This window comes from Nematostella vectensis, chromosome 3 (genome assembly GCF_932526225.1).
Source record: "Nematostella vectensis chromosome 3, jaNemVect1.1, whole genome shotgun sequence".
Lineage (NCBI taxonomy): Eukaryota > Metazoa > Cnidaria > Anthozoa > Actiniaria > Edwardsiidae > Nematostella > Nematostella vectensis.
Window position 1 is genome coordinate 5,998,894 of NC_064036.1, and position 24,053 is coordinate 6,022,946.

General features: G+C 42.8%; 3 protein-coding genes and 1 long non-coding RNA gene across 8 annotated transcripts; 1 reads left to right on the forward strand and 3 right to left on the reverse strand.

The window, feature by feature from the left end:
- Window positions 1–587: 587 nt before the first annotated feature.
- On the forward strand, window positions 588–8,141 carry LOC5512736 (tyramine receptor Ser-2). Of its 3 annotated transcripts, none has more exons than XM_032382227.2 (3): window positions 588–1,080; window positions 4,919–5,239; window positions 7,044–8,141. In XM_032382227.2, exons 2-3 carry the CDS (start codon window positions 4,929–4,931, stop codon window positions 7,891–7,893), a joined length of 1,161 nt encoding a protein of 386 aa, XP_032238118.2. In that variant the 5' UTR covers window positions 588–1,080; window positions 4,919–4,928; the 3' UTR covers window positions 7,894–8,141. The 3 variants fall into 3 exon arrangements, with proteins under 3 accessions (XP_032238118.2, XP_032238119.2, XP_032238120.2); XM_032382228.2 differs by lacking the exon at window positions 588–1,080 and adding an exon at window positions 1,694–2,275; XM_032382229.2 differs by lacking the exon at window positions 588–1,080 and adding an exon at window positions 2,303–3,272.
- LOC116618488 lies at window positions 4,733–4,989 on the reverse strand. Its single transcript, XR_004296217.2, has 2 exons — window positions 4,898–4,989; window positions 4,733–4,826 (listed from the first exon to the last, which is right to left on the reverse strand). It is a non-coding gene; the product is annotated as an uncharacterized LOC116618488 (long non-coding RNA).
- Window positions 8,142–8,558: 417 nt separating the features above from the next.
- Window positions 8,559–17,206, reverse strand: LOC116614003. 2 transcript variants are annotated; one of them, XM_048724853.1, is made up of 8 exons: window positions 16,937–17,206; window positions 16,607–16,627; window positions 16,486–16,525; window positions 15,384–15,502; window positions 14,191–14,402; window positions 14,015–14,062; window positions 12,161–12,205; window positions 8,559–9,091 (listed from the first exon to the last, which is right to left on the reverse strand). In XM_048724853.1, the coding sequence occupies exons 4-8, from the start codon at window positions 15,490–15,492 to the stop codon at window positions 8,993–8,995; spliced, it is 513 nt and encodes a 170-aa protein (XP_048580810.1). In that variant the 5' UTR covers window positions 15,493–15,502; window positions 16,486–16,525; window positions 16,607–16,627; window positions 16,937–17,206; the 3' UTR covers window positions 8,559–8,992. The 2 variants fall into 2 exon arrangements, with proteins under 2 accessions (XP_048580810.1, XP_048580809.1); XM_048724852.1 differs by lacking the exon at window positions 8,559–9,091 and adding an exon at window positions 10,002–10,795.
- Window positions 17,207–17,308: 102 nt separating this feature from the next.
- On the reverse strand, window positions 17,309–21,272 carry LOC5512724 (UDP-GlcNAc:betaGal beta-1,3-N-acetylglucosaminyltransferase 7). 2 transcript variants are annotated; one of them, XM_032382221.2, is made up of 2 exons: window positions 21,058–21,272; window positions 17,309–19,658 (listed from the first exon to the last, which is right to left on the reverse strand). In XM_032382221.2, the coding sequence occupies exon 2, from the start codon at window positions 19,583–19,585 to the stop codon at window positions 18,482–18,484; it is 1,104 nt and encodes a 367-aa protein (XP_032238112.1). In that variant the 5' UTR covers window positions 19,586–19,658; window positions 21,058–21,272; the 3' UTR covers window positions 17,309–18,481. The 2 variants fall into 2 exon arrangements, with proteins under 2 accessions (XP_032238112.1, XP_032238113.1); XM_032382222.2 differs by having other exon boundaries at window positions 21,122–21,271.
- Between the last annotated feature and the right edge of the window lie 2,781 nt (window positions 21,273–24,053).

Here is a 24,053-nt window from a genome sequence, read left to right on the forward strand (position 1 = left end):
TGTACCGTGGCCCTTAGCTAAAAATAGTTGTAGAGCTTTTTGTGATTTTTCAGTGCCTTTTGCCAGATCAGATCTTCAGTGCCTTTTGTCTGATCAGATCTTCAGTGCCTTTTGCCTGAGCGATCTCTCACAGGAAGTGAAGCGACCGTCTCTCAGAGGAAATGAAGCTTGCGATCTCTGAGCGTCTGATAAATAAGGCCACGGGTGCCTTCAGTGCAGACGGAATTAGCGCTTTGTTAACCGGAATTTAAACCCGGAATTAAACGCCTAAGTAACCTGGGACCGTAGCAAAACGGACCCATACCTATTTGCAATAATGAATTGGAGGAAAAAATGCCGTGTCACCCGAACCCCGACAGTCCTCCCCACCCACTCCCCCTAGAAGCTTGTTCTGCCCTTTTGAAAATATACCGATATTAAACTGTCGATTGTGGCGTCCAAGTCATTTTATCTCATCTATATCCTTGTGCCATGCCAATATATGTGCCTCACTCTTTACACGGCTTTATCTCTTAGATTTGGGTAGCCTGTGGAGATGGCATGCCGCTCTGGCTAGAAACGCTAGGAATGCGCTAAAGCTCAATCAAGCTAAACGGGCGAACCCTAATGTACACAAGAGTGACGTGACTTAGCACGCGACAAGACATTGCATCGACAAACACCCAGTTTACCCGCTGTTTGATCTCGCCCACATCCATCCACAACCTACCCGACGTCCCTTACAATCAGGCCCTTACTCTACCCGCCAATAGGGCACGGTATGTTTGTAATGGTTTACTTATGATTCATCTTCCTACGTACCATCGTCATCAAGACTGTCGATAACCACCACAGAATAATCGGACAAAGGCACAACTAGTGTGAGCTGAATTTGCAACACTTTCGGCGCAGTTATATCGGCTTAATCTGAGCGAAAGGTGACCGCATTTTATTGGAGTCATCGTCCCGTTGTTCTGGAGTACAAGTTTTGATTTACCCTCGCTGATGATGGATTGAGGATTTGAGGTTCATCTAGCACCAGACAGATTCCCTGAGGAATCACACCGAATTAGCCAAGTACACGGTCTTCTAAATTCTAAGGTTTGTAAAATACACGCGATACAGACATGTGTTAGTTGGAGCACTGCTTTTGAGTTTTTATGTAAAAGAACTAAACCGTGATATATTCACTCACGCTCTATACCGAACTTGCCCAGGCTGCATAAATTCAATAAAATATTACGGTAAATTATTCCAAACATAACAAATTGCAAAGAAAACACCAAGACACTTGTTCCGATCGAGAGATAATTTTAAGTTTGCTTTGATGTTTTGGGAAAGTATTATAAACATGCAATTGATATTTGACCGCGATTTTGCCTCTCTAGATATTTGATATGCTTCGGCGGTTCAGATAAAAAAAGATCATCCAGATGAAACGATAATTGAATCCTTTTTATTTTGAGTAATTGATTAAAATTTAACTTAAAACCGCAAATATATTAAATATTCTTTCTCTTAACGGCTTAATTTATTAAGATAGCTGTACTGATTTGAAATTTTTAAATTTCAAAATTTCAAAATTTTAAAAAATCACTTTAAAATTAATATTAGGTTGACATGTAGAAATTCAGTGTTAGTTAAATTCGTTCAACTGTCATTTTATATTTATCAATTGATACACAAGTGCTTTTTCTTGACGGTCATTTAGTGCTTGCCAATGCTTGTAAGTGTGAATTTCATCATTTATAAATTTACTTACTTCGTATTTTAGGGCTATTTAAAAACAATGACTATTTAAGGCTTTTATTATCGAGCCGTAAAGAAACCCTCCAATAACTTTTATATTAAAAAATAAGGGTTATTCAAGGCGTTATAATATACTTTTTATGGTGGCAAAAATATAAATAATAGACCACTACTCCATCAAGGCTGCCTAAGAGCATCTACTAACTATGCTAAGAGTAATTCGACGAGTCTTGTTTGAGGACTACTAGAACCACCTTTTTAGACGGAGGAAGAAACCCCTCAACAGTCTTAATGCGCGTGTTATTCCATCAAGAGAGCAAAAACAAATGCTTTCTTGATTTCATTCAATTCGTGTAGATCGATTGACTGAGCTCGCTGGTTTGTGTTAAGAGCCCCTAAAGGTTTAATTAGCATAATGTGTCAGAAGACTGTCAAAAGCTTGTGAACCTTTGTGGTTAGCTTGATAACCGGCTTGGAGTCCACAGCATACTCTGGACTTTCACTTTGTGATCTTGGCTTTCACGTACGACTGCTTCCTTCTCCAGTGGTGAGTGAAAATACTGGTAAAGTGGGTAGGGCTGTCAAGGGAGCGGAGAGGAACCAAGGGAGTTTGCAAAGACTCTGCAGCAGCGCATACAAACGCTATTATAATAATAATAATTAATTTTTACTACTCTCGATGGATACACGGCGAATCATCGTTATTCTTGTATACAGACGAGGAAAGAGATTATACATGCGAATCAGAAAGGCCCTGGAAAATAAAGACAAAAGTAGCCTCAAAGCCACTTAATGGTGAAGTCTAAAATTCTTTTCAAGATTCTTCTCTGTTACTTAGCAGCCTTAATTGATCCGTGGTGTCTAAGCTTTCTTCCAGACCATTAGACACCTAGGGTTTGGATCATGTCTTCCAGACCGTTAGACACCTAGGGTTTGGATCATGTCTTCTAGACCATTAGACACCTAGGGTTTGGATCATGTCTTCTAGACCATTGACACACCTAGGTTTTGGATCATGTCCTCTATACCTATGGATACCTTTTTGGATCATGTCTTTTATGCTCTATGTTTGTGCGCCGAGGTATCTACCCCCGGGGGGGGGAGGGGGGGATTCATCCCATGTCAACTTGATAGGGATGCTCGTCGTATTTTTAGGGGTCCAAATCGGGCCTCAGGTATTATTTAGGGGGTATCCGTGAAAAAAAGGCTTTTCTGTAAGAAATTTTTTTTTAAGGCTCCTGAGGTATTTTTTAGGGTATCAATTTTTGGTCGTGCAGGTATTTTTTAGGGGTATTTTTCGAATTTTCTGACGAGCATCCCTATCACTTTTACCTTGAGTTGAGACTTTTACCTAAGTTGTTTTGGGCTCCCTTTCTTATTGACTTTAAGTATAGCGTATTGTTCCCACACTTCACATCAGTTTGATGGAGCAGGGGAACCGAGTTTTAGAGACCTGTGCTTTAACTGAACTGAAAGCCAGCAATTAAAACAGCAAATGTTTATTCGTACATACAACATATAAAGAAAAAGCAGCACAAAAAAAGGTAATGCAAGTCAGTACTGGCAATCGGAAATAGCTAAGATTATAGAGTAACAAGAGCACGAGCTTTCAAATTTACCATATAAATGTATTTTATGATGAACATATTGATTAATTAGTTGATTAATTAATTGTTTTAAAGTCGGATAGCCAGGAAAACCGATGAAGCTGATGTTATAGTGTGCCTATAGCCGAGAGGGGTAACAAAAGCAACGACAAAATAACTTTATTAAAAAGAAAAAAAGATATACAAATACTAGGTAGCCGACCCTGCCGACAGCAATAACGTTGTTGGAATAATTTGCCTCCTCGAAAGTTGAGACGTCAATCAAGTTTTTCCATGGCCCTTTGATAATTGATAATCTCCCGCGTAGCACTGTTTGGAAGGGGCCTTTCTGAGAGACAACCCTGCGACGCGGGAGGGTGAGACTGGGCCTACTAAGAATCTACTACACACAAATATATGAAGAGCAAGCGACAAAAGGTCGCCCGCATTTCTTCGTTTATTCTCGGAAGTATTTTTTTTAAAAGATAAAGAAAAAACACCAGGACAGCACAAATCTAGCAAATAATGAGAAACAAATCCTAGAATTTAGATTCTTTTGCTTATTTTTTCTTGAAGTTTGCCGGTTGTCGCTTAGTTTTCCGGCATATGCAGATTTTAGCTTTGGGCTTGAGGTACTTCAATTAAAAACGTTCAAAACATAATTGATGTTTATCAAGCCTTCAACATTTATGAGAAAAAATTCATTGTACAAAAAGGAAATCTTTACATTGACGCAACTCCAGACTAAGAAATAAATATTACGACTGGCGTTCGTGCTGTTTTTTTGTATCATGTACCCGGAGTTATGTGCAAGAAATTTTATTTTTTTATCTATTTCCATTTCCTTCAAAAACTAACTTTTGTTCGCAACTTTTGTTTTTTAAAAAGTGTTATCGATTTGGAAGTATTGTTTCGATTAGTTATTTGTTTCGATAAAAATAAAAAGCGACCGACTATTCGAAGTTAAACAAAGCTGGTATCGGATATTGAATTGAAATATTGCTTTTTTACTAAAACACCTGCATCTTTAATCTGCGAGGAGCGCATAACGTGTCTTCATCCGTAAGTAATACCTTTTTTCAATTCTCTGCAGTAGAAATGCGAATAGCATGTATACTAAAGGTTCTTTTGCGTGTGTTTGCACTGCTGTCGTTTTTCTGACATAACAAGCGACAAGCTAAACAAGTGCATAAGAAGGAGAATGTCTCTGGCGATATGAATATTACCGGCTACAGCTCACGCGGAAGTGATTTTTGCAAAGACGCATTCTCAGTGACTTTTCTTCTTTTTTTACTTCTTCTTCAATTTTTTCTTTTCTTCTTCTTCTACTTATTCTTTCTTCTTTTTCTACTTCTACTTCTTCAATTTTTTCTTTTCTTCTCCTTCTACTTATTCTTCTTCTACTTCTTCTTCTTTTAGTTCTTCTTCTTTCTTACTTTTTCTTCTGCTTCTTCTTCTAGTTCTTATTCTTCGTCTTCTTCTTCCATATGCCTCCTCCACCTTATTTGTTTTCTGGACAAAACAAGATCGATGATGACGGTAGCGCGTTTTGCACAATAACCCAAGCTATACACGATACTTACGATATTTATGATTTCTTAAAGATCGTCGACTATGGCCGATGGGCTTACGTACGTCGAAGCTGTCACGCTTAGCATCATCAATGTGCTTGCGTTACTGGGTAACACATCTCTCTACTATGTGGTGCTCAAGAAACCCACCATGCGCACTAGGACCAACTGGTTCATTTTGAATCTAGCAGCCGCTGACCTGCTAGTATCGGTGTTCAACATGCCGCTGACCACCTACACAATATTGGAGGGGCGCTGGGTTCTAGACGAGCGGATGTGTACCGTGACTGGTTTCAGCAATATCCTGTCGTTCATCGCGTCTGTCATGTCACTTGCTATGATTAGCATTGCAAGGTATGCTGGGATAGTCCCAAAACCTTCTCTTCCTAACGAACTGTAGGTACTTACCACGTGGTCGAATTATAAGAATTGCTAGATAGCCCCCAACCCCACCCCTCATTCCATAAAGCAGGTACTAATCACGTGTTTATATTAAAAGGTATACTAGACACCCCCTATCATACCCTACCATCACCCCCTCCTTCCGTAACGTAATAGCCTGAGTATCAGGCTTTTTTTAGGGGCCTCCCCTAAGGGCATAATACTCGGCTAGTAACATGATCACGTGGTTGTAACGTGTCACGTGGTAAAAGGTATATTAGATACGTGGGGGAGGGGTACGCGCCTGTCCTTTAGTAGGTACAAATCACGTGGTCTTATTGTAAGGTTACTAGAAAGACCCCTCCCACCTTCTTCCTGTATAGTACTAATCCCTAAATTTATATTGTTGTATCAAAACACTCGAAATCACGATTTTTGGGAAATTGACGGGGAAAAATCGTTTAATTGAGAATTATTTACTTTAAAGTTCGTCATAAAACGGTTGTACACTATCTTTTAAAGAATTGTAGTGTAAATTGATCACATTAAAACTGCAAAATAGCATAATATACTTTGAACATAGCAACCGCGTGGCGCGGATCAGCGTAGTGTGGCATCGGTGTAGTGTGGCATCGGTGTAGTGTGGCATCAGTGTAGTGTGGCATCAGTGTAGTGTGGCATCAGTGTAGTGTGGCATCGGTGTAGTGTGGCATCGGTGTAGTGTGGCATCGGTGTAGTGTGGCATCGGTGTAGTGTGGCATCGGTGTAGTGTGGCATCGGTGTAGTGTGGCATCAGTGTAGTGTGGCATCAGTGTAGTGTGGCATCGGTGTAGTGTGGCATCGGTGTAGTGTGGCATCAGTGTAGTGTGGCATCGGTGTAGTGTGGCATCGGTGTAGTGTGGCATCGGTGTAGTGTGGCATCGGTGTAGTGTGGCATCGGTGTAGTGTTGCATCAGTGTAGTGTGACATCGGTGTAGTGTGGCATCGGTGTAGTGTGGCATCAGTGTAGTGTGGCATCGGTGTAGTGTGGCATCAGTGTAGTGTGGCATCGGTGTAGTGTGGCATCATCGGTGTAGTGTGGCATCAGTGTAGTGTGGCATCGGTGTAGTGTGGCATCGGTGTAGTGTGGCATCAGTGTAGTGTGGCATCAGTGTAGTGTGGCATCAGTGTAGTGTGGCATCGGTGTAGTGTGGCATCGGTGTAGTGTGGCATCAGTGTAGTGTGGCATCGGTGTAGTGTGGCATCAGTGTAGTGTGGCATCGGTGTAGTGTGGCATCGGTGTAGTGTGGCATCGGTGTAGTGTGGCATCAGTGTAGTGTGGCATCAGTGTAGTGTGGCATCGGTGTAGTGTGGCATCGGTGTAGTGTGGCATCGGTGTAGTGTGGCATCGGTGTAGTGTGGCATCGGTGTAGTGTGGCATCGGTGTAGTGTGGCATCGGTGTAGTGTGGCATCGGTGTAGTGTGGCATTAGTGTAGTGTGGCATCGGTGTAGTGTGGCATTAGTGGCGTTATCCTATTCTTTAAAAAAAACATTTTCTCTTTTCATTTACACTCATGAATGCATCCTACGAGTAACCAGTTGAATGCATCCTCAATTGCTGCAATTCATTCTATCGCCAAAAAAGATAATCGAAAAAATAAAAGAAGTAAAAGAGCGCAAAGCATCATGGAGCAGACAGCAAGGGAGAAGCCTGGGGACAAGGCCAGGTTTGGTTAGAATTCAAAGAGGATAATGCAATGCACGAGACTTATCACGTGATCTGGTTCTCTCTTGCAGATACCACAAGGTGGTGAAGTGGAAAAGCTACAGTAAATACTTCACAGGTCGTCGTTGCCTTATCTACATCGCGTGCGTCTGGTTCCTGTCAACCAGCCTGGCTATACCGCCTCTGATTGGCTGGGCCAGGTACAGCTACATTGCGGGGAATTCCTTTTGTTTTGTTGACTGGCCGTCAAGTATTTCGTACACAGTGTTCATGATTGCTATCTGCCTGTTTGGACCACTCATCACCATGATCTACTGTTACTGGAATATATGGAAAACAACCAAGGAATCTACAGCGACTCTCACGTCTCACTCGCGGTCCGGTACACTGTCAAAGGTAGAAGTCAGCTTGAATGACATACAAGCGAACATTAGGGCCGATCAAAGCCTCACGGGGGCTAAACCGGACGAGAAAAATGGATCCGGCAACCCCGTGCTTGTGCGCGTGAGTGCGTTTGATCAATTCGAGAACCGCTCCAGCTTCTCTGATAACGAGCCGGAGAGCGAGTACTCCACGCATGCATCAGAAGTGAATAAATCCGCATCCAAGTCCGCACGGAAGAGACTGAAGGCGCTCAAGGCACGCGCCAGTCATGACATGCGTCTTACGCGTACTCTCATCATAGTAGTTGTAGTGTTCGCGATTTGTTGGACTCCCTTTGCGGTAACCATGGTAGTGAAAGTCATCCTTGACAAGCCCATTCCGCGAGCCGTCGACTTTGGCACTCTGTTGCTAGGTTACGCGAATAGTGCATGTAACGTGGTGATATACGTCATCATGGGGAAGCAGTTTCGACAGGCGTTCCGAGAAGCATTCGGGTTACGGAAACTGAGAGACTTGTGTCGTAAGGGAGAGTCGTGAGATATGTAACGCGATCAGTTTCTATAGGCGTTCTGAGAAGCATTCGGAATTCAGAAACTGAGAGACTTAGCGATGTTAGGGCAAGTCGTGAGAGAGGTATCGATTTCAAAGGATATTTGAACACTATAAGAGTGGTTGATGTGAAAATATAGGTGTTTGAAGACACGATCGAAGAACAACCCCAAGATCGAGGAAACTGTCAATATGGTCTGAGTAGCGGAGGCGAAAAATAAATCGAGTCAGAATTAGTCAATTCTATTGGTCGATTCATGGAAGTCTAGGGTGGGTGCTTGTCCCCTCTGTAGAAGGGGAGCCCTTGAAAACCAGGTCTATCATGATTTTCAAATGAGAATATAATTTCAGATGAATGGATGTGTGATGAATGAGTGATGAATGTGTGATTGACTATTGCACCCTTATAGGATCTGTTTATTAACTTGGATCCACACCCCCTTTCCCCTCTCGTCCAACACGACGAACATTGAAGTGTAATTCTAATAGATTGTATGGGAGCTGAAATCAAATTTTACCTGCTATTTGATTTATATACACCTTTCCCTCTTCCCTTCGAGAAAACCTGGTTTCGCCATTGCAAATCATCCCATATGTCAACAAATCAACCCGATAGGTGAATTAAATCTTTTAAAGAATACCATAGTCTATGCTTGGAGGTACCGTGAGATCTTTATTTGGTCCAATACATCGAGTGTACAATTAGTTTGACAATTACATCATTGCGTTCTGTACAGGTCTTACAATGTTGAGATCATGGAGGTCGCCCACGATAGCCTTTTAAGATAGCTCTATGAGGGTAGCGTGACCTAAAGGCATTTGAAAAACTTTTAATTTTGGTTTATCCTTGGAGTCTCGGACCACCCTAGCTATTTTGTTACCATATTCGGTGTATTTACAAGGTTGCTATTAACTCAGAGACACATGCCTTTTCCTTGTAACGCTAGAAGTGCACATATCAAACAATGCACGTGATGATAATGATTAACAGTAATGCTCCCTTTTCACATTCGCTTATTGACATATTGAGACGTAAACGTCACCAAAGTGACGCCTCCCACCCGACTCAGTCCCACCCCAGGGTTTGTCATTCCCCTGCAGTCGCTGTGTGGTCGGCCGGATTCGTGATCACTATCACGGATAGGGCTGAACAGCCATCACCGAACCTGCGTTGGCCGTGGACACCCTAAAAATCGTTCGCGAAGTCAAGCCAAGAGAAAAATAAAATAATTTCTAGACTAAAATTAGTTTGCGCTGTATTATACTAATTTCCCGCGTGGCTAGTAATATATAGAGGAAACATTTTTCACCTCAAGGTTTTTTGGTATCTGTTTAAAGAGGGTTTGTCAGCCGGAGTGTATTTATTCAATATTCGAAGACAAGTAATGTGGATAAAATTTGGATAAAAAACAGCTTTTATGAAAGCTAAAAACCAGCTTTTAATTTTTTTTGCATTTTCATTCGAAAATATTGCAATAACTTCTCGTAATTAGCCGATGAAAATCTCCTCACTTTTTTCTCATTATTTTGCCAGGATGGCAAAATCGCGGATGATAGAGAGACTTCTAGAATGCTTAAGTGCTCAAATTCAGCATATTAGTAAGGGCTGATAATTCTGTGAAGCATCATTTCTACTCCCTTCCCCTGGGGACGGGGTCCATATAAAAGTGGTACTATATGTCTTAAGTATGCCGCGCCCTGGTATTTCAACGGAAACTTTGACCGAGCGATAAGCTTCTCGAGCTAAGAGCAAACGCGTTTTTTTCCTCGTGCTGTCAAACCCTTCGCCGTCAAATTTTCCAATGAAATGCGCAGGGCCTGGTATCGAAGCCACACCTTCCCGCACCAGATACGAACTCAACTGGCAAAAAAAAGTCAGCCAGTCCGTCCGTCCGCCCGTTCGTCCGTCCGTCCGTCCGTCCGTCAGTCAGTCAGTCAGTCAGTCAGTCCGTCAGTCAGTCCGCCCGTCCACCCGTCCGCCCGTCCGCCCGTCCGTCCGTCCATCCGTCCGTCAGTCAGTCAGTCATTTCGTCCGTCCGTCCGTCCGTCAGCCAGTCCGTCCGCCCGCCCGCCCGCCCGCCCTCCCGCCCGTCCGTCCGTCCGTCCGTCAGTCAGTCAGTCCGTCCGTCAGTCAGTCAGTCATTCAGTCCGTCTGTCCGTCCGTCCGTCAGTCAGTCAGTCAGTCAGTGCAATATCCATGCAACGTAGTCTGGGAAGACTGGGTTCGTCCCATCTAAGTAACGTACCCCCCGAACCAGTACTCCGTGGTACTTTCCTCAGTGGTTGTTCCACGGAATAGTGGGTTCATCGAAGCATCTGACTCGCAATAAAACGCAAAGTTGTTTTCGCTAAACACTGCATTAGGGACTTTATAGTCACACAAAACAAAAGAACTGTCAACATGTAAAAGCCTAAACCCCGCCAACTGCCAGAATTGAGCTTTTATGTTTGTACCAGTATGCCCCCTTATGTTTATGAGGTCTACCTCTTTACATTCGCTCAAAAGAGGCTCAAAAGTCATGACATCAAAGGAAGAGAACTTTGCTCTGACGTAATCGCGATAGTCAACCCCGACTTTTGGGAAGTCTGTGGTGATGCGCCAGTGAGTGGACTGGGTAATTAGTGCGTTCATCTGGGCTCGCGACATCCGATAGTCGGTCAGATAAGTTGGGTCCAGGGGGTTTCTCGGAAAATCTTGCTTGAATGATCGTGAGCAGAATTCTACCATCCTTCTGTTTTTCCTCGCGAATGATATGACCATTGTCCAAGCGGAGTTTGGCTCTGAGGTCATGTCACAAAAGACATTAGTCTGTACGCCTGAGAGGGTGATCTTGTACACACCGTTACTCGTCACGCCAGCCTTTCTGAGGCCCAAGCATGAGCCATAGTTCTACGGCAAAATATAATCGATAAGTGACATTTATAGTGTAAGGACTCTGCAGGTTCATCATCATCATCATCATCATCATCATCATCATCGTCATCGTCATCGTCATCGTCATCGTCATCGTCATCGTCATCGTCATCGTCATCGTCATCTTCATCGTCATCGTCATCGTCACCGTCATCGTCATCGTCATCGTCATCCTCACCGTCACCGTCACCGTCATCGTCATCCTCATCGTCATAGTCATCGTCATAGTCATAGTCGCCGTCGTAGTCGTCGCCGTCGTCGCCGTCGTTACCGTTGTCGTGTAGCCGTCGTCATCACATAGCCGTAGCAGACCTTGAATTATAAGAAAAATATCTCGAGAGAATAAGGATTTTGTTAGAAAACCAACAAGTGATGAAAACGAAAAGGAAAACAACATGGAAGTCAGTCGCAACTCGCAAGAGAAGAACCACGAAGAAACAGTCACCTCAGGACACGAAACGAAATGCCAGGAATTCCTGGACTTTAAGGATGTCATGGAGGAAACGATGGAGAGAATGGATAAGAAACTGTATGATCTTAGCCTTAAACTCAATTAGCATTGCATACTTATCAAAGATCTTGAGTGCCAACACAAAAACGCTAACAAAGAAATACTAATAACGGCAGACCACAAAATGGAAACAGCATGGAGTAAAAAGTCCTACCTATTCCAGCACGGAAAGAAATCGCAATCCAGGCAAAGCAATGGAATACAGGAGTTTAAAACCAGGGCCGTAGCAGGGGGTTAGGTACTGGGGGCATGTGACTATTAGGGGCGTGGCTGTGCCCCCCCCCCCAATAGTATGAAGGCGTGCTAGGGCACTGAAAACAGACCTCAAACTATTCAAAGCTAGGCTTACAAAAGTGGAAGCGAAACTGGAGGAATCACCAGATGATGAGGGCGAAACGGACGCAGAATTTGAAAGCTCAGCGAATCCGGAAACCCAACCCGAAAACCTATCTGTGCTGGGTAACGAAACACATGGAGTTGACGCGAGTTGATATTGAAATTGACCGTTTCGCAGCATCTGATGCGGGGAAAGGACAAGAAAATCGGGTACCCCAAGCAAAGCAACTGATGTCGACCGAAGGACGCGGGAATCTACCTAGATCACAGGGAATACTTTATGCTATCGGATTCAATTTTCAGAGGCATAATTCAACCTAGGTTCGCGCCGGGCCGTTATGTCAACAACCAATACATAAGAGGAGGCTGTAGAGAAATGCTGGACCATCTGAGATCAATGAGAGAAGAATCGGGGCAATTTGAATATGTTATTATACACAATGGGACAAACGACATTGGTAGGATCCCAACGGAGGAAACACTTTAATAACTACCGTTGATGGGGCTGTTGTTGGTAGTGGAGCAGTGGTCGTAAGCGCCTGGAAATAGAGATAAGAATAAAAGGTTATGGAAGGTCATTTATCATAATTATAGTTGTGAAGGTGGTTGATTCTTTGCGAAAAATGTCGTTTGTTAGATCCTCTCCTCTATATTCGAAAACAAAGTTGGTGGAGGAGGCTAAGAATTAGATGCTAGGTACGCACAGATCCCCCCTAGGTACGCACACATCCACCTAGGTACGCACACATCCCCCTAGGTACGCACACATCCCCCTAGGTACGCACACATCCCCCTAGGTACGGATACATCCCCCTAGGTACGCGCACACTCCCCTAGGTACGCGCACACTCCCCTAGGTACGGATACATCCCCCTAGGTACGCGCACATCCCCCTAGGTACGCGCACACTCCCCTAGGTACGCACACATCCCCCTAGGTACGCACACATCCCCCTAGGTACGCACACATCCCCCTAGGTACGCGCACACTCCCCTAGGTACGCGCACACTCCCCTAGGTACGCATACACTCCCCTAGGTACGCATACATCCCCCTAGGTACGCACACAGCTCCCTAGGTACGGATACATCCCCCTAGGTACGAACACATCCCCTAGGTACGGATACATCCCCCTAGGTACGAACACATCCCCTAGATACGGGCACACCCCCCTAGGTACGCACACATCCCCCTAGGTACGCACACATCCCCCTAGGTACGCACACATCCCCCTAGGTACGCACACATCCCCCTAGGTACGCACACATCCCCCTAGGTACGCGCACACTCCCCTAGGTACGCGCACACTCCCCTAGGTACGCATACACTCCCCTAGGTACGCATACATCCCCCTAGGTACGCACACAGCTCCCTAGGTACGGATAAATCCCCCTAGGTACGCACACACTCCCCTAGGTACGCATACATCCCCCTAGGTACGCACACAGCTCCCTAGGTACGGATACATCCCCCCTAGGTACGCACACATCCCTCTAGGTACGGATACATCCCCCTAGGTACGAACACATCCCCTAGGTACGGGCACACCCCCCTAGGTACGGATACATCCCCCTAGGTACGCACACATCCCTCTAGGTACGGATACATCCCCCTAGGTACGAACACATCCCCTAGGTACGGGCACACCCCCCTAGGTACGGATACATCCCCCTAGGTACGCACACATCCCCCTAGGTACGCATACATCCCCCTAGGTACGCATACATCCCTCTAGGTACGAATACATCCCCCTAGGTACGGATACACTCCCCCTAGGTACGCGCACACTCCCCTAGGTACGCACACATCCCTCTAGGTACGAATACATCCCCCTAGGTACGAACACATCCCCTAGGTACGGGCACACCCCCTTAGGTACGGATACATACCCCTAGGTATGGATAAATCCCCCTAGGTACACACACACATCCCTCTAGGTACGCATACATCCCCCTAGGTACGCACACATTCCCCTAGGTACGGATACATCTCCCTAGGTACGCGCACACTCCCCTAGATACGCGCACACTCCCCTAGGTACGCACACATCTCCTAAGTACGGGCACACCCCCCTAGGTACGGATACATCCCTCTAGGTATGGATACACCCCTAGGTACACACACATCCCTCTAGGTACGCATACATCCTCCTAGGTACGCACACATCCACCTAGTACCAGTGATCAGTATGATTAGTCTTGATGCGGACGCGCTCTACTAGGTGGGAATTGGGCCGACTTGGGCTCAATCGACACCTAGCCTAATGAGTCATGAGCGAAGGCTTGCGATGAAGACTGTATCGGTAGGTTCAAGGCCATCTGTGACAATATCAAAGCGCCTTCTACTCACCGTAGTGGTGGTCTCCGCCGGCGTTGGCATTGCTGTTGTGAAGATAGCCTACAATAGGGCGAAACGATAGGGAAAATCATATATAACCCTTTTAAAAACTATCGTTTTACTGTTAATGCTAGCCTTAGTGCCCAATGGAGGTTTTACTGTATTTGTTTACGAAATATTTTTCTTACCAATGTCTCGTTCAGACCATGGTAGTAATCACACTCGGGGTCTTGCTGTAGCGAGCCAGGCTTGGAGGTCTCGGTCTCGTTGCTCAGCTCGCAAATGACTTTTTTCCTTATGTTGTAAGACGCACAGCGCATGTCTGCCACACATAGCAAGGCACAGTCCATCGGGGAGGTTACGTTATGCAGTGAAATCACGTGACCAACAAGGACATGATCTGTAAAACAACAAAGGACATCAGTCACACAACACCTACCAGTCACACATCAACTATCGGTAACACAATCCTATCAGTCAGTCACACAATACCTGTCACTCACACAACACCTACCAGTCACCCCTATTAGTCACACAATACCTATTAGTCACACAATACCTATCAGTCACACAACACATATCAGTCACACAACACCTAGCAGTCAAACAACACCTAGCAGTCACACAACACCTATCAGTTACACAACACCTATCAGTCACACAATACCTATCTGTTACATAAACCTGTCACACAACACCAATCAGTCACACAACACCTATCAGTCACACATCAACTATCGGTAACACAATCCTATCAGTCAGTCACACAATACCTGTCACTCACACAACACCTACCAGTCACACCTATTAGTCACACAATACCTATTAGTCACACAACACCTAGCAGTCAAACAACACCTATCAGTCACACCTATCAGTCACACAACACCTATCAGTCACATAACACCTGTCACACAACACCTATCAGTGACACAAAACCCATCAAACCCTAACACTTATTGGTCACACCAGGTCACACCTATTGGTCACACAATACATAGCAGTCACAAAATACCTATCAGTGACACAATATACCTATCCAACCCTAACCTTATCGGTCACACCGTAACCCTAACCCTAACACTTATCGGTCACACCGTAACCCTAACCCTAACACTTATCGGTCACACCGTAACCCTAACCCTAACACTTATCGGTCACACCGTAACCCTAACCCTAACACTTATCGGTCACACCAGGTCACATCCATTGGTCCCCAAAAAAACTTACAAATTCTATTTGTCAGCCAGCCAGAAGGTGAGTGCTTAATAAAAGGTTTTTCAAACACTACGGGACTGAAAGCAATTAGTTTACAGTTGTAAAAGAAACAAAAACATTTTTGAGTTGGGCAATCTATGATGAGCTCCACATAAAAACTTACGTTCCTTTTTGTCAAAACCACCTGTTCTCTCCCTCTCGCCCCGCCGGAGGGCCAGGATTGTTGACGCCGTTAAAAGAAGCAGGACCAAAGTCACTATAGCTGCCGCCATCGTGGGTTATCTGTTGCAATAAGAATGAGTCCATCTCGAATGAACAGGTGATTTCGGTTTCTCAAAACATGCCATCACCGAGATAGGCAATGTCTAGACACAAAGCGACCGGGTTCTTAGAAAGATCGAATGTCAATCGTATCCATCCCGGTTAGCGCTAACCTGCTATCTAGGAGCCGGCCCCTGGAAGCTAAGACTTAAAGACAATAACAATCCATAGAGTTCTTGTCTTAGCTTCCATGTTTTCTTATCGGTGTGAAGCACGTTCAGACAAATGTACTGGAAATTATCATGCTGTGAGAAAAGTTAAGTGTTTTTGAGAACCTTGGCTTCTAGATAAGTTGATACAGAATGGTAGACAATAATAACAAAGTATAATAGGAAAAATTATCGTCAGATATTGTCTTTGGCGAAAAAACTTGTAACGATAAATTTGTCCCAGAGTGATTTCGCAATTTGGTTATTTTTCCCTAAACGTCTTTCTATTTTATAAAAATATTTGAGCGAAAAAAAAAACACGAACTTTTTTTGGGGTTCTTTTCTATTTTAATATTTTTATTCTATTCCACTTTTCACCCCTGTGGAATGTGTGGAGTATGTTTCCTGGCGGGAGAGGATGGATTTTCGGGCACTCGCCCATTTTTTCGTCCAAAGTATATCGGAAAATATAGGCTTCTTTAACAAAAGTTTGACAAAACGTTAAAGTTAACAAACGTTTCCTATCATCTGACTAAAAGAAATTCAGGCCACGTATGTTTTATGATAAAAATAAGGCGGAGTTTCTAACGTAAGGACATGAACTCAAACCTGTGTTGAAAAAGGAATTAAGGAAAGGCTTAAAGGGAAAACAGACGCCTTTTAACACATCCCAAATGTCAGACTCAAAAAAGAAAGGCTGATATGTACAGTGACCGCACAAACATAAGGAAACGTGAAAAAAATAAATTAGAGATAATTTCAAAAATGATTCTTATAAGCATGAGGAGGAATTACCTATCTGAATGGATCCGCCGTTCAACGCTTATGCTCTTCCCTTAGTAAAAAGAAATTCTGTAGATTAACAGTTGAGAATGCGCTTTGTTCTTCGAGTCATCTTTCCTTTAAACTAACTTACCTGTAGCGGCTCAAGGTTTTTCTGGCAAAAAAATAATCAATAATAAATTATTAACGCGATTTTGTTAACAAATGTATGCTTTTGACTATAGCTGTGCGTAATATAATCTCATAACTGCTACAATCAAAATAATTTTCTCAATAAAGCTCGATCTTAAATTAGAATGATGATGATGATGATGCTATGTTGATTACTAGCCTTCTGCAGCTTTAAGCTGAATTGCAGGAAGTGTATAATTTACATACTTGACAGGTACAAAATTTGAAAATCGAGTTATAAATTTCTTTTTTTTTTAAGTTTGAAGGAACTGTTAGATATTAGGCCACATACCAGTGACAGCCGATTGCCGACTATTTGCCTAGCCCAGCCTGTCAACAGATTCTGTCTGTTTAGTGAACTCATAGCTGAGTCGCGCGCGGAGCCCCATAGGTAAAGAGAAACTACATTTTTCCTTAGTCAGCTGTCGAATTTCTTCTCAAAGGGCAGGGGGGAGTAAGGGGGGGGGGTGCGAAAACCGCAAAACCGCACATAATAACGCCAAAAACCGCAAAACCGTCAAAATAAGTCAATAACCGAAAAACCGATTGAAGCCGCCAGAATTAAGGTAAAACCGCATCACCGCAAACCCTTACACCCCCCTTCTCAAACAAACTGGTGGTTATCACACGGCGGAGAATCGATTACGCGACGAAACAGAAACAGTTGGACACAACATTTCGATGTATTTCAATATTTCATGTCTTTATGACTTTCTTACTTCGAAAAAACCCTAAAATAAAAAAGACCCACATTAAAAGACGGAGAAATAGTACGTTTTCAAATCATTAAAACAATAAATAATTAAATTAGATATTTGTTTTTGTTTTAGAGTCTAATGCGAGCTAAAGCAATTTAACTTCGCTATTTCTGTCCAGTTTCTGTAAAAAAATCTCGTGTCAATCTAACGAAATTCTTCAATTCCTAACAAAATACGAATCTGAACCTGACAAAAAGGCAAAAAAGAGTAAACTAATGTTTGTTATCCCTCACATTTTCAGGCGCGTACACAGGGTGCGCGCGCACCCCCATTGAAGGCCAAAAAGGGATCATTTCTTATTAGAAATCTTCATACAGCTATTTCAAAAAACGTTGTCCAAGAGCGCTCTTACGCGCCCATACTGCGAGGTAGTATGAGTAACATATGATGTTTCAAGCGAAGGTCTTCGCTATAAGACCGCGGCATATTTAATTAAGCCCTGTAAACAAACTGAAAACTCTAAAACAAAATATATTACCCATACTACCTCGCGGTATGGGCGCGTGCGGCAGAGCGCTTTTGGAGAATGTTAAAGAAAAAGTTGTAGACGATGCTATTACCATGTGATACCTAGAACTGCGCACTCCCCTTCAGCCAATCCTAGGTACACACCTGCACTATCTCTACTTTGTTTTTTGTTTGGTATAACTGGAATATTGTTTAATTTTTGGTATAACTGGAATATTGTTTAATTTTTGGTATGACTGGAATATTTTTGTTTTGTTTAGTATAACTGGTATATTGTTTTTTTTGTTTGGATAACTTTGTAAATTTCGATCAATTATCTCTGAGTGGGGAAGAATTGAGTAAAGTTATTTGTTTTTCAGCCATATTAACCCTAAACGAAGCAAGATTTCGAAAGATGCTGTACTTCTGCTAATACAGTACTGCCCTTCCGCAAGTAGCACTGGATAAACAGTTTTAATTATCATTAAACAACCCCCTGTATGTAAAGCAGCCAAGCAAGTTTTATATTTTTCTTTCATCTCCTTCAATAGACCATGTAATGTATACACAGTCTTTTTTATAACCTCTGAGTACTACAGCTTTCGCTCACTTCACTTGTAGCCAAACAAGTACTATAGTTTTCCATCAATTCGCTTTCTAATGTACACATATCTTTCATGTAGCTGTTGTATGTGTTTTGCCTGCAGCCTTTCGCCGATGCAGACGGCATGTTTTAACTTCTCTTCAGTGTATTCCAAGGCAAGGACACCGTGAGACCCATCGTAGATGAACAAGCTATTCCCCACGTTGTACGGGGTCACGTAATTATCCCTCATGACCACGCCCATGTAGGCGTCCTCCACCGGGAACTTCTGCCGTTTAGAGGCGGCATGGATCAACCCTTCCAGAAGATTCCCCGAGAATATATAGTATGGACCGATACAATAATTAGGATAGGTTCCCTGTTGTAAGTCAGTACTGTTCACGAACCAATCATTTTCTTCATCTCGTTCTATTTTCTGCTTATACACTACATAGCCCGCGTAAAGATTCTCTTTGATGTTCTGGTCTGTTTTAAGCCAGTGAATAAGGCGAGGTATATTCACGTAGATGTCGTCGTCAGCCTTGAATATGTACTTGGGGGATACACCTAGAGCCCATTTATACGCGTCCCAAACCTTGAATATCATATTCCTGTAACTCTCCTCTATCTTCGTGCGGTAGATATCACCCAATATTGACGCCTCCTTTGCTATTCTCCTGTTGTACTTAGCAATAGTACTTATGCCGACCATAAATACACAGTAAATCGTCACATCCGGTTGGCCGCGCCTCTTGTAGAGTGATTTCGCAGCCTTACCATCTTTCTTGTTGCTTTTCCACGTGTTCGCCCACGTGGTTCGGATAAGCTGACGTCGCTCAAAACTCTCAGGCATTGAGGTTACCAAGAAAAGCACAAATATATCTTTTTCTGGCAGCTCAGGGTGAATGATATCTGTGGAGTCTTGGTCGAAGGGATCATCCGAATCGCTAGAATTCGAAGAAACCTGGTCCCAATCTGGGAACATTTTTTCAAAGAGGTCTGGGCCGTCATCCGGGAGATCTCCTGCTGTGAGTAGGCGATAGCCGCTAGATTTTGATTTCTTCTTGCTCGCAGGCCCATAGTAATAGTTGAGGAAAAGGAGCTCTACGAGCACCACGAGTATACACGCGAAAAGTACTTTCTTAAACTGCATGTTCACTGAGGAGCTTCTGTTTACATCACGCGCGCATGCTCAGTGTCTTGGCGACAAGTTGAGAGTGTTTATCCTGTGTGTTGTCAGAAAAGAAAATATTTAGTTATAAACACATGAGATATGACCAAACAAACAAGCAACAAGTATATTTAGGCCAAAAAAGAATAAAATAATGGTTTTGTATGGATAGAAATATCCTTCCACACTATCTATCACAATCACTACCGCAGTGACCTTTGGGAGCACCCGCAAAGTACGCTGGAACCTCGAGCATGGTGTATGACCGGGCGCTAGGAGGTATTCAACATTGTTTTGAGGGGGGGGGGGGGGGGAGGGGAAGATATGAACTGAATAATGTACTACATCGATCGACTTTTTCAATCCAAATTTGGAAGTGTCTCAACATGTTTGTCCAGGATTGTAGCCATGCCACTTGCAAAAGCTTTTTACTGAAGTCTTTAGAATGCTAGTGTTGTATTAATGCTGTTTCGCTACCAACAGCTCTTGTGTCATTTCTGGAGCATGCACCCACAAGGATCCATAGACTTACCCCAAGTCGCCCTCTTTGATTTTCCCTTATAGGTGTGCGCGATCTAATCGGTATTTTACTCAATAATCAGTAAACAGCCAGTAACAGCCAATTTCTAAAAAGCTAACCAGCGGACTTTGAGAAAGTCTAAAGGAACCAGCGCTAGCATGCAGTAGACCTTGGCGATAAGAGAGAGACTGGGACCGGTTATGGAATAACTTAAAAATGGCGACTATAGGGACGATTAATCAGTCGAATTTGTAGTATTTCTTCTAATCAAAGAAGCTTTTCAAGAAAACTATTTGAAATCTAAGGATATATTCTTAATAAATGTTTCGCACATTGCAAAGTTCGAGTGCAGCTATATCGCGAACCCAAAACTTTATGTATATGCTTCTAAAATTCTGGACTGGTATTTTGCAATTTACCTGTGATATTGTTATTTACAGTCTACCGTGCGAGAAATAGGGTCCGATGTTACATTAGCCCCTATAGAATGGTCATTCTTTTAGACTATGCCTTTGGTTTATTAAATCTACTGTAGCTTGTGTTTAATGGTTTAATAGTCTCATAAGCAAACAGAAGAAGATATCTAGATGACAGAAACATCACTTAATTTGAAATTTTCAAGAACTTAGAAGTATAGGATACACAATACGATGACGTCTTGGAGAATATTATTACACGTGAAAAACGAGAAGCCATCGAAGAAATCCGCGTACATGTTTTGTGCATGCAAAGCATATTGAATTTTCGATTTTCGATATGTTTAAAAAAGTTACAAATGGGAGAATAACACACAGCATTCCCCTATCACTAAAAGGGAGATAATATTATCGCTATGATAGCTGGCATGCGTATTAAGACCTATATTATTGAACAAAATAAAGTGTTTGCGAGCGTCAAAGGACCCACGCGTATTAGTAGAAGATAGAGTACTCACGTTAATAAGTCGCAGTAACAAGGATACGAGGCCTGCTGTACATAAACAGAGCTCCTATACTTACTATCATAAACTACAGATTTTACAGCTGGTTTTACGATTAGCTTCTAAAGAAAAAACAGCCCCATACAACGAATTTTTTCATAACATGAAGTCACAAGCTTTCCATGCTTCGCTTAACAAATGATTATTCTTTTGGCGGGAATTTGCATTTTGATCAATTTTATAATTCTGCTTCAGTTGTTTTGGCTCAGTGAAAGAGAAGGCGTGGGAATGAGGTCGCACATTACCATGACGACTGGATAGTTAATAAATGCAAGTAGATATAGTTTCCAAGTGTCAGCCCAAGCTAGTTTTTGAGAAAAAAAAAAGAAAAACCCTCAAAAACATCATCAACGATATCAAGTTTGCGCCATATGCAGTATAACATTGAAGGGGCTTGAATAAGATCCGTCTTATTCCGAAGATATATTTTTGTTTTCTAAATTATACCTAGGGTTAGACGAGCATGTTCACTTCCAATGCCAGCATTAAGTGCTTGCCAAGAACTATTCGATGGCCCTTTAAAATGACGATCAGGCGCGTACACAGGGGGGTGCACAGGGTGCGCGCGCACCCCCCCCCCCCTTGGCGGCCAAAAAGTGGGTCATTCCTTGTTAGGGAATTTTCAAATTCTATGCTTTTTCCGTGTGATACCGTTGACCGCGCATCCCCCTCGGCCAAACCTGGGTACGGGCCAGACAATCCCCGCGATTCTACCGTGTGCTGACAGACAGCCACCCAGCAAGAGAGCGGAGACAATTTCTTGTGATCTTTTTAAAGATTACATCCATGTGCTAATTCCAGAATCTCTGACATTTTCGTTTGTTTCTCATTCGCATTCAGTGTGAGAAATCAATAGAGTCAAATAAGCGGAGACAATCATCTGTCTTTTTGTTGGATGTGACAAGAAAAGATAAGCCTTTACACGTGCTCTCAAGACTGGCATTTGCTATTTAAATATTACCTGAGTTGAGAGATCAATAGTGAGACAATAGAAAGTCAATATGACACTTCCGTGAGCTACTTTCTCGTTGAAATAGTAACCTCTTTCTGAAGTGTACCGACGGATATAACATCTCGTCTTTTTATTGTCAAAGATTTTGGTATACCTACAAATAATTCAACAAAGCTGTTTGCGTATGGAAGAGTCCGGAAAAAAGGCGGAACCTAAAAACAGAAAAAGAATCCTCGCGTTATCTCTTTATCACGTCGACACTAACGTAGATACTTGTCTCTTGAGACCGCTTCAGAGCACTTTAAAAATGATTCTCTCTTCGCGCTTGATGATCTCCAGCCAGCAGCCCTTTTTTGGAGTAGCGTTTCTAGAAATCCCGGTAATAGCGCGCGCAGGGCATGCGGTCAGTATGTCAATACACCAAAAACTGGAATTCGACTCTGCCAAATTTTCGTCTTTAATAAGAATTCTTCAGGAGTCTGCCCTGAAAAATTCTTATTTAAGACGAAAATTTGGCAGAGTCGAATTCCAGTTTTTGGTGTATTGTATTCATTGTTCTGGTAGGAGATCACGACAGTTTGGGCTTTTTGATTCTATTCGGTAAGTATGTCAGGTACGGTAATACGCGCAGCAGAATCATACAACTTTTGTGGCAGCATTTGCCCAAAAAGTGCGAAGGCGATGTTGCGCGTTTTACTACCGGCGCACAAACAAAAGCAAAAGATAGAATTGTTCTTGCTGTTGATCCGCCATCGTTTTCCTTTCGACTTTCGTTTAACCAATCACAAACCTTATTGCAACTGCATGCGTATGCTTGACGTCTTTTTGCTGCGAGACAAGTTGTGTTAATGTAGTAATCATGGAGCTACATCTCCGAGTTTTGTTGCAAAAAGTAGAACCATCTTCTACTTTCTACAGCAAACTTTTTCATCTTGCAACAAACAATTTTCTGCCACAAAAGTTGGCGCGCCGGTAGTAAAACGAGCAACGTCACTTACTAACTTTTTGCAGCAATGCCGCCTCAAAAGCTGTACGATTTTGCTGCTCGTATTACCGTACCTTTGGGATTCGGGGCTTATCAAATCAACCAACATAGCTAGATAGAAAGTCAAAAAGGCAGCTCGGATAATATCTTCAATTCCATTCTAACTGATCAAAATATTATCCTGCTGTTTACACTATGACTTGCTTGTGAAAAAAGACTCTGTATCAGCATGATCTAAAACTAGACCCTGCGTGCAGGGGATACTGGGATTGCATGTGCAATCTGCAATTTGTTTGGGCCCCCTTAACTTTGATAAACCATATCTAAAATGTGTCAAGGCCATATTATAACACTGCTTGGGGTAAGAAACACCAGAAAAATGTTATGTGTAAACAGCAGGATAATATAATAATATTTTGATCAGTTAGAACGGATTTGAATATATTATCCGAGCTGTAATTAGCTCCATCAGCAATCGAGCGATATACGTGGACAAATTTATTTTTTGCTTTGATTTTATTTAAACAAAAAGAAAATCCGGCAGAAGTGGCTTGAGGGAGTTTGGGAATAACTTTTCACCCTTTTCTGAATTTAAGCCTTTAGGCTTGACATCGGGATTTTTGAAAAACCCGAATTTCTGAAAAAAAATCGACGTAGGGGTATAAAACAAGTGTCCCAAACATGAATGGGCACAACAAAGAGTAACACATATGTGTTTGGAAGAAGTTTTATTGAAGACTCCGTGACCTAATTGATATTCACAAACGAAGTTTAAAGCACATGCTAAATAAACAATGCGCTGAGTTGAGTGGGCTCCCTGTGGTCTGCCCTGTCTCCTGCATCGTGGAATCTCAAATCTTTCCACGACAAATCTTTCCACGACGAATCTTTCCATGACTTTCAGCAATGGCATTATAGATAGCAAAGCCTTAATTTCATTTGCAGTAATAAAATAGCCAGTCTTGCCTTTTGGACTGCAGGATATAAGCGATTCTCAGATGAGATTTCATATTC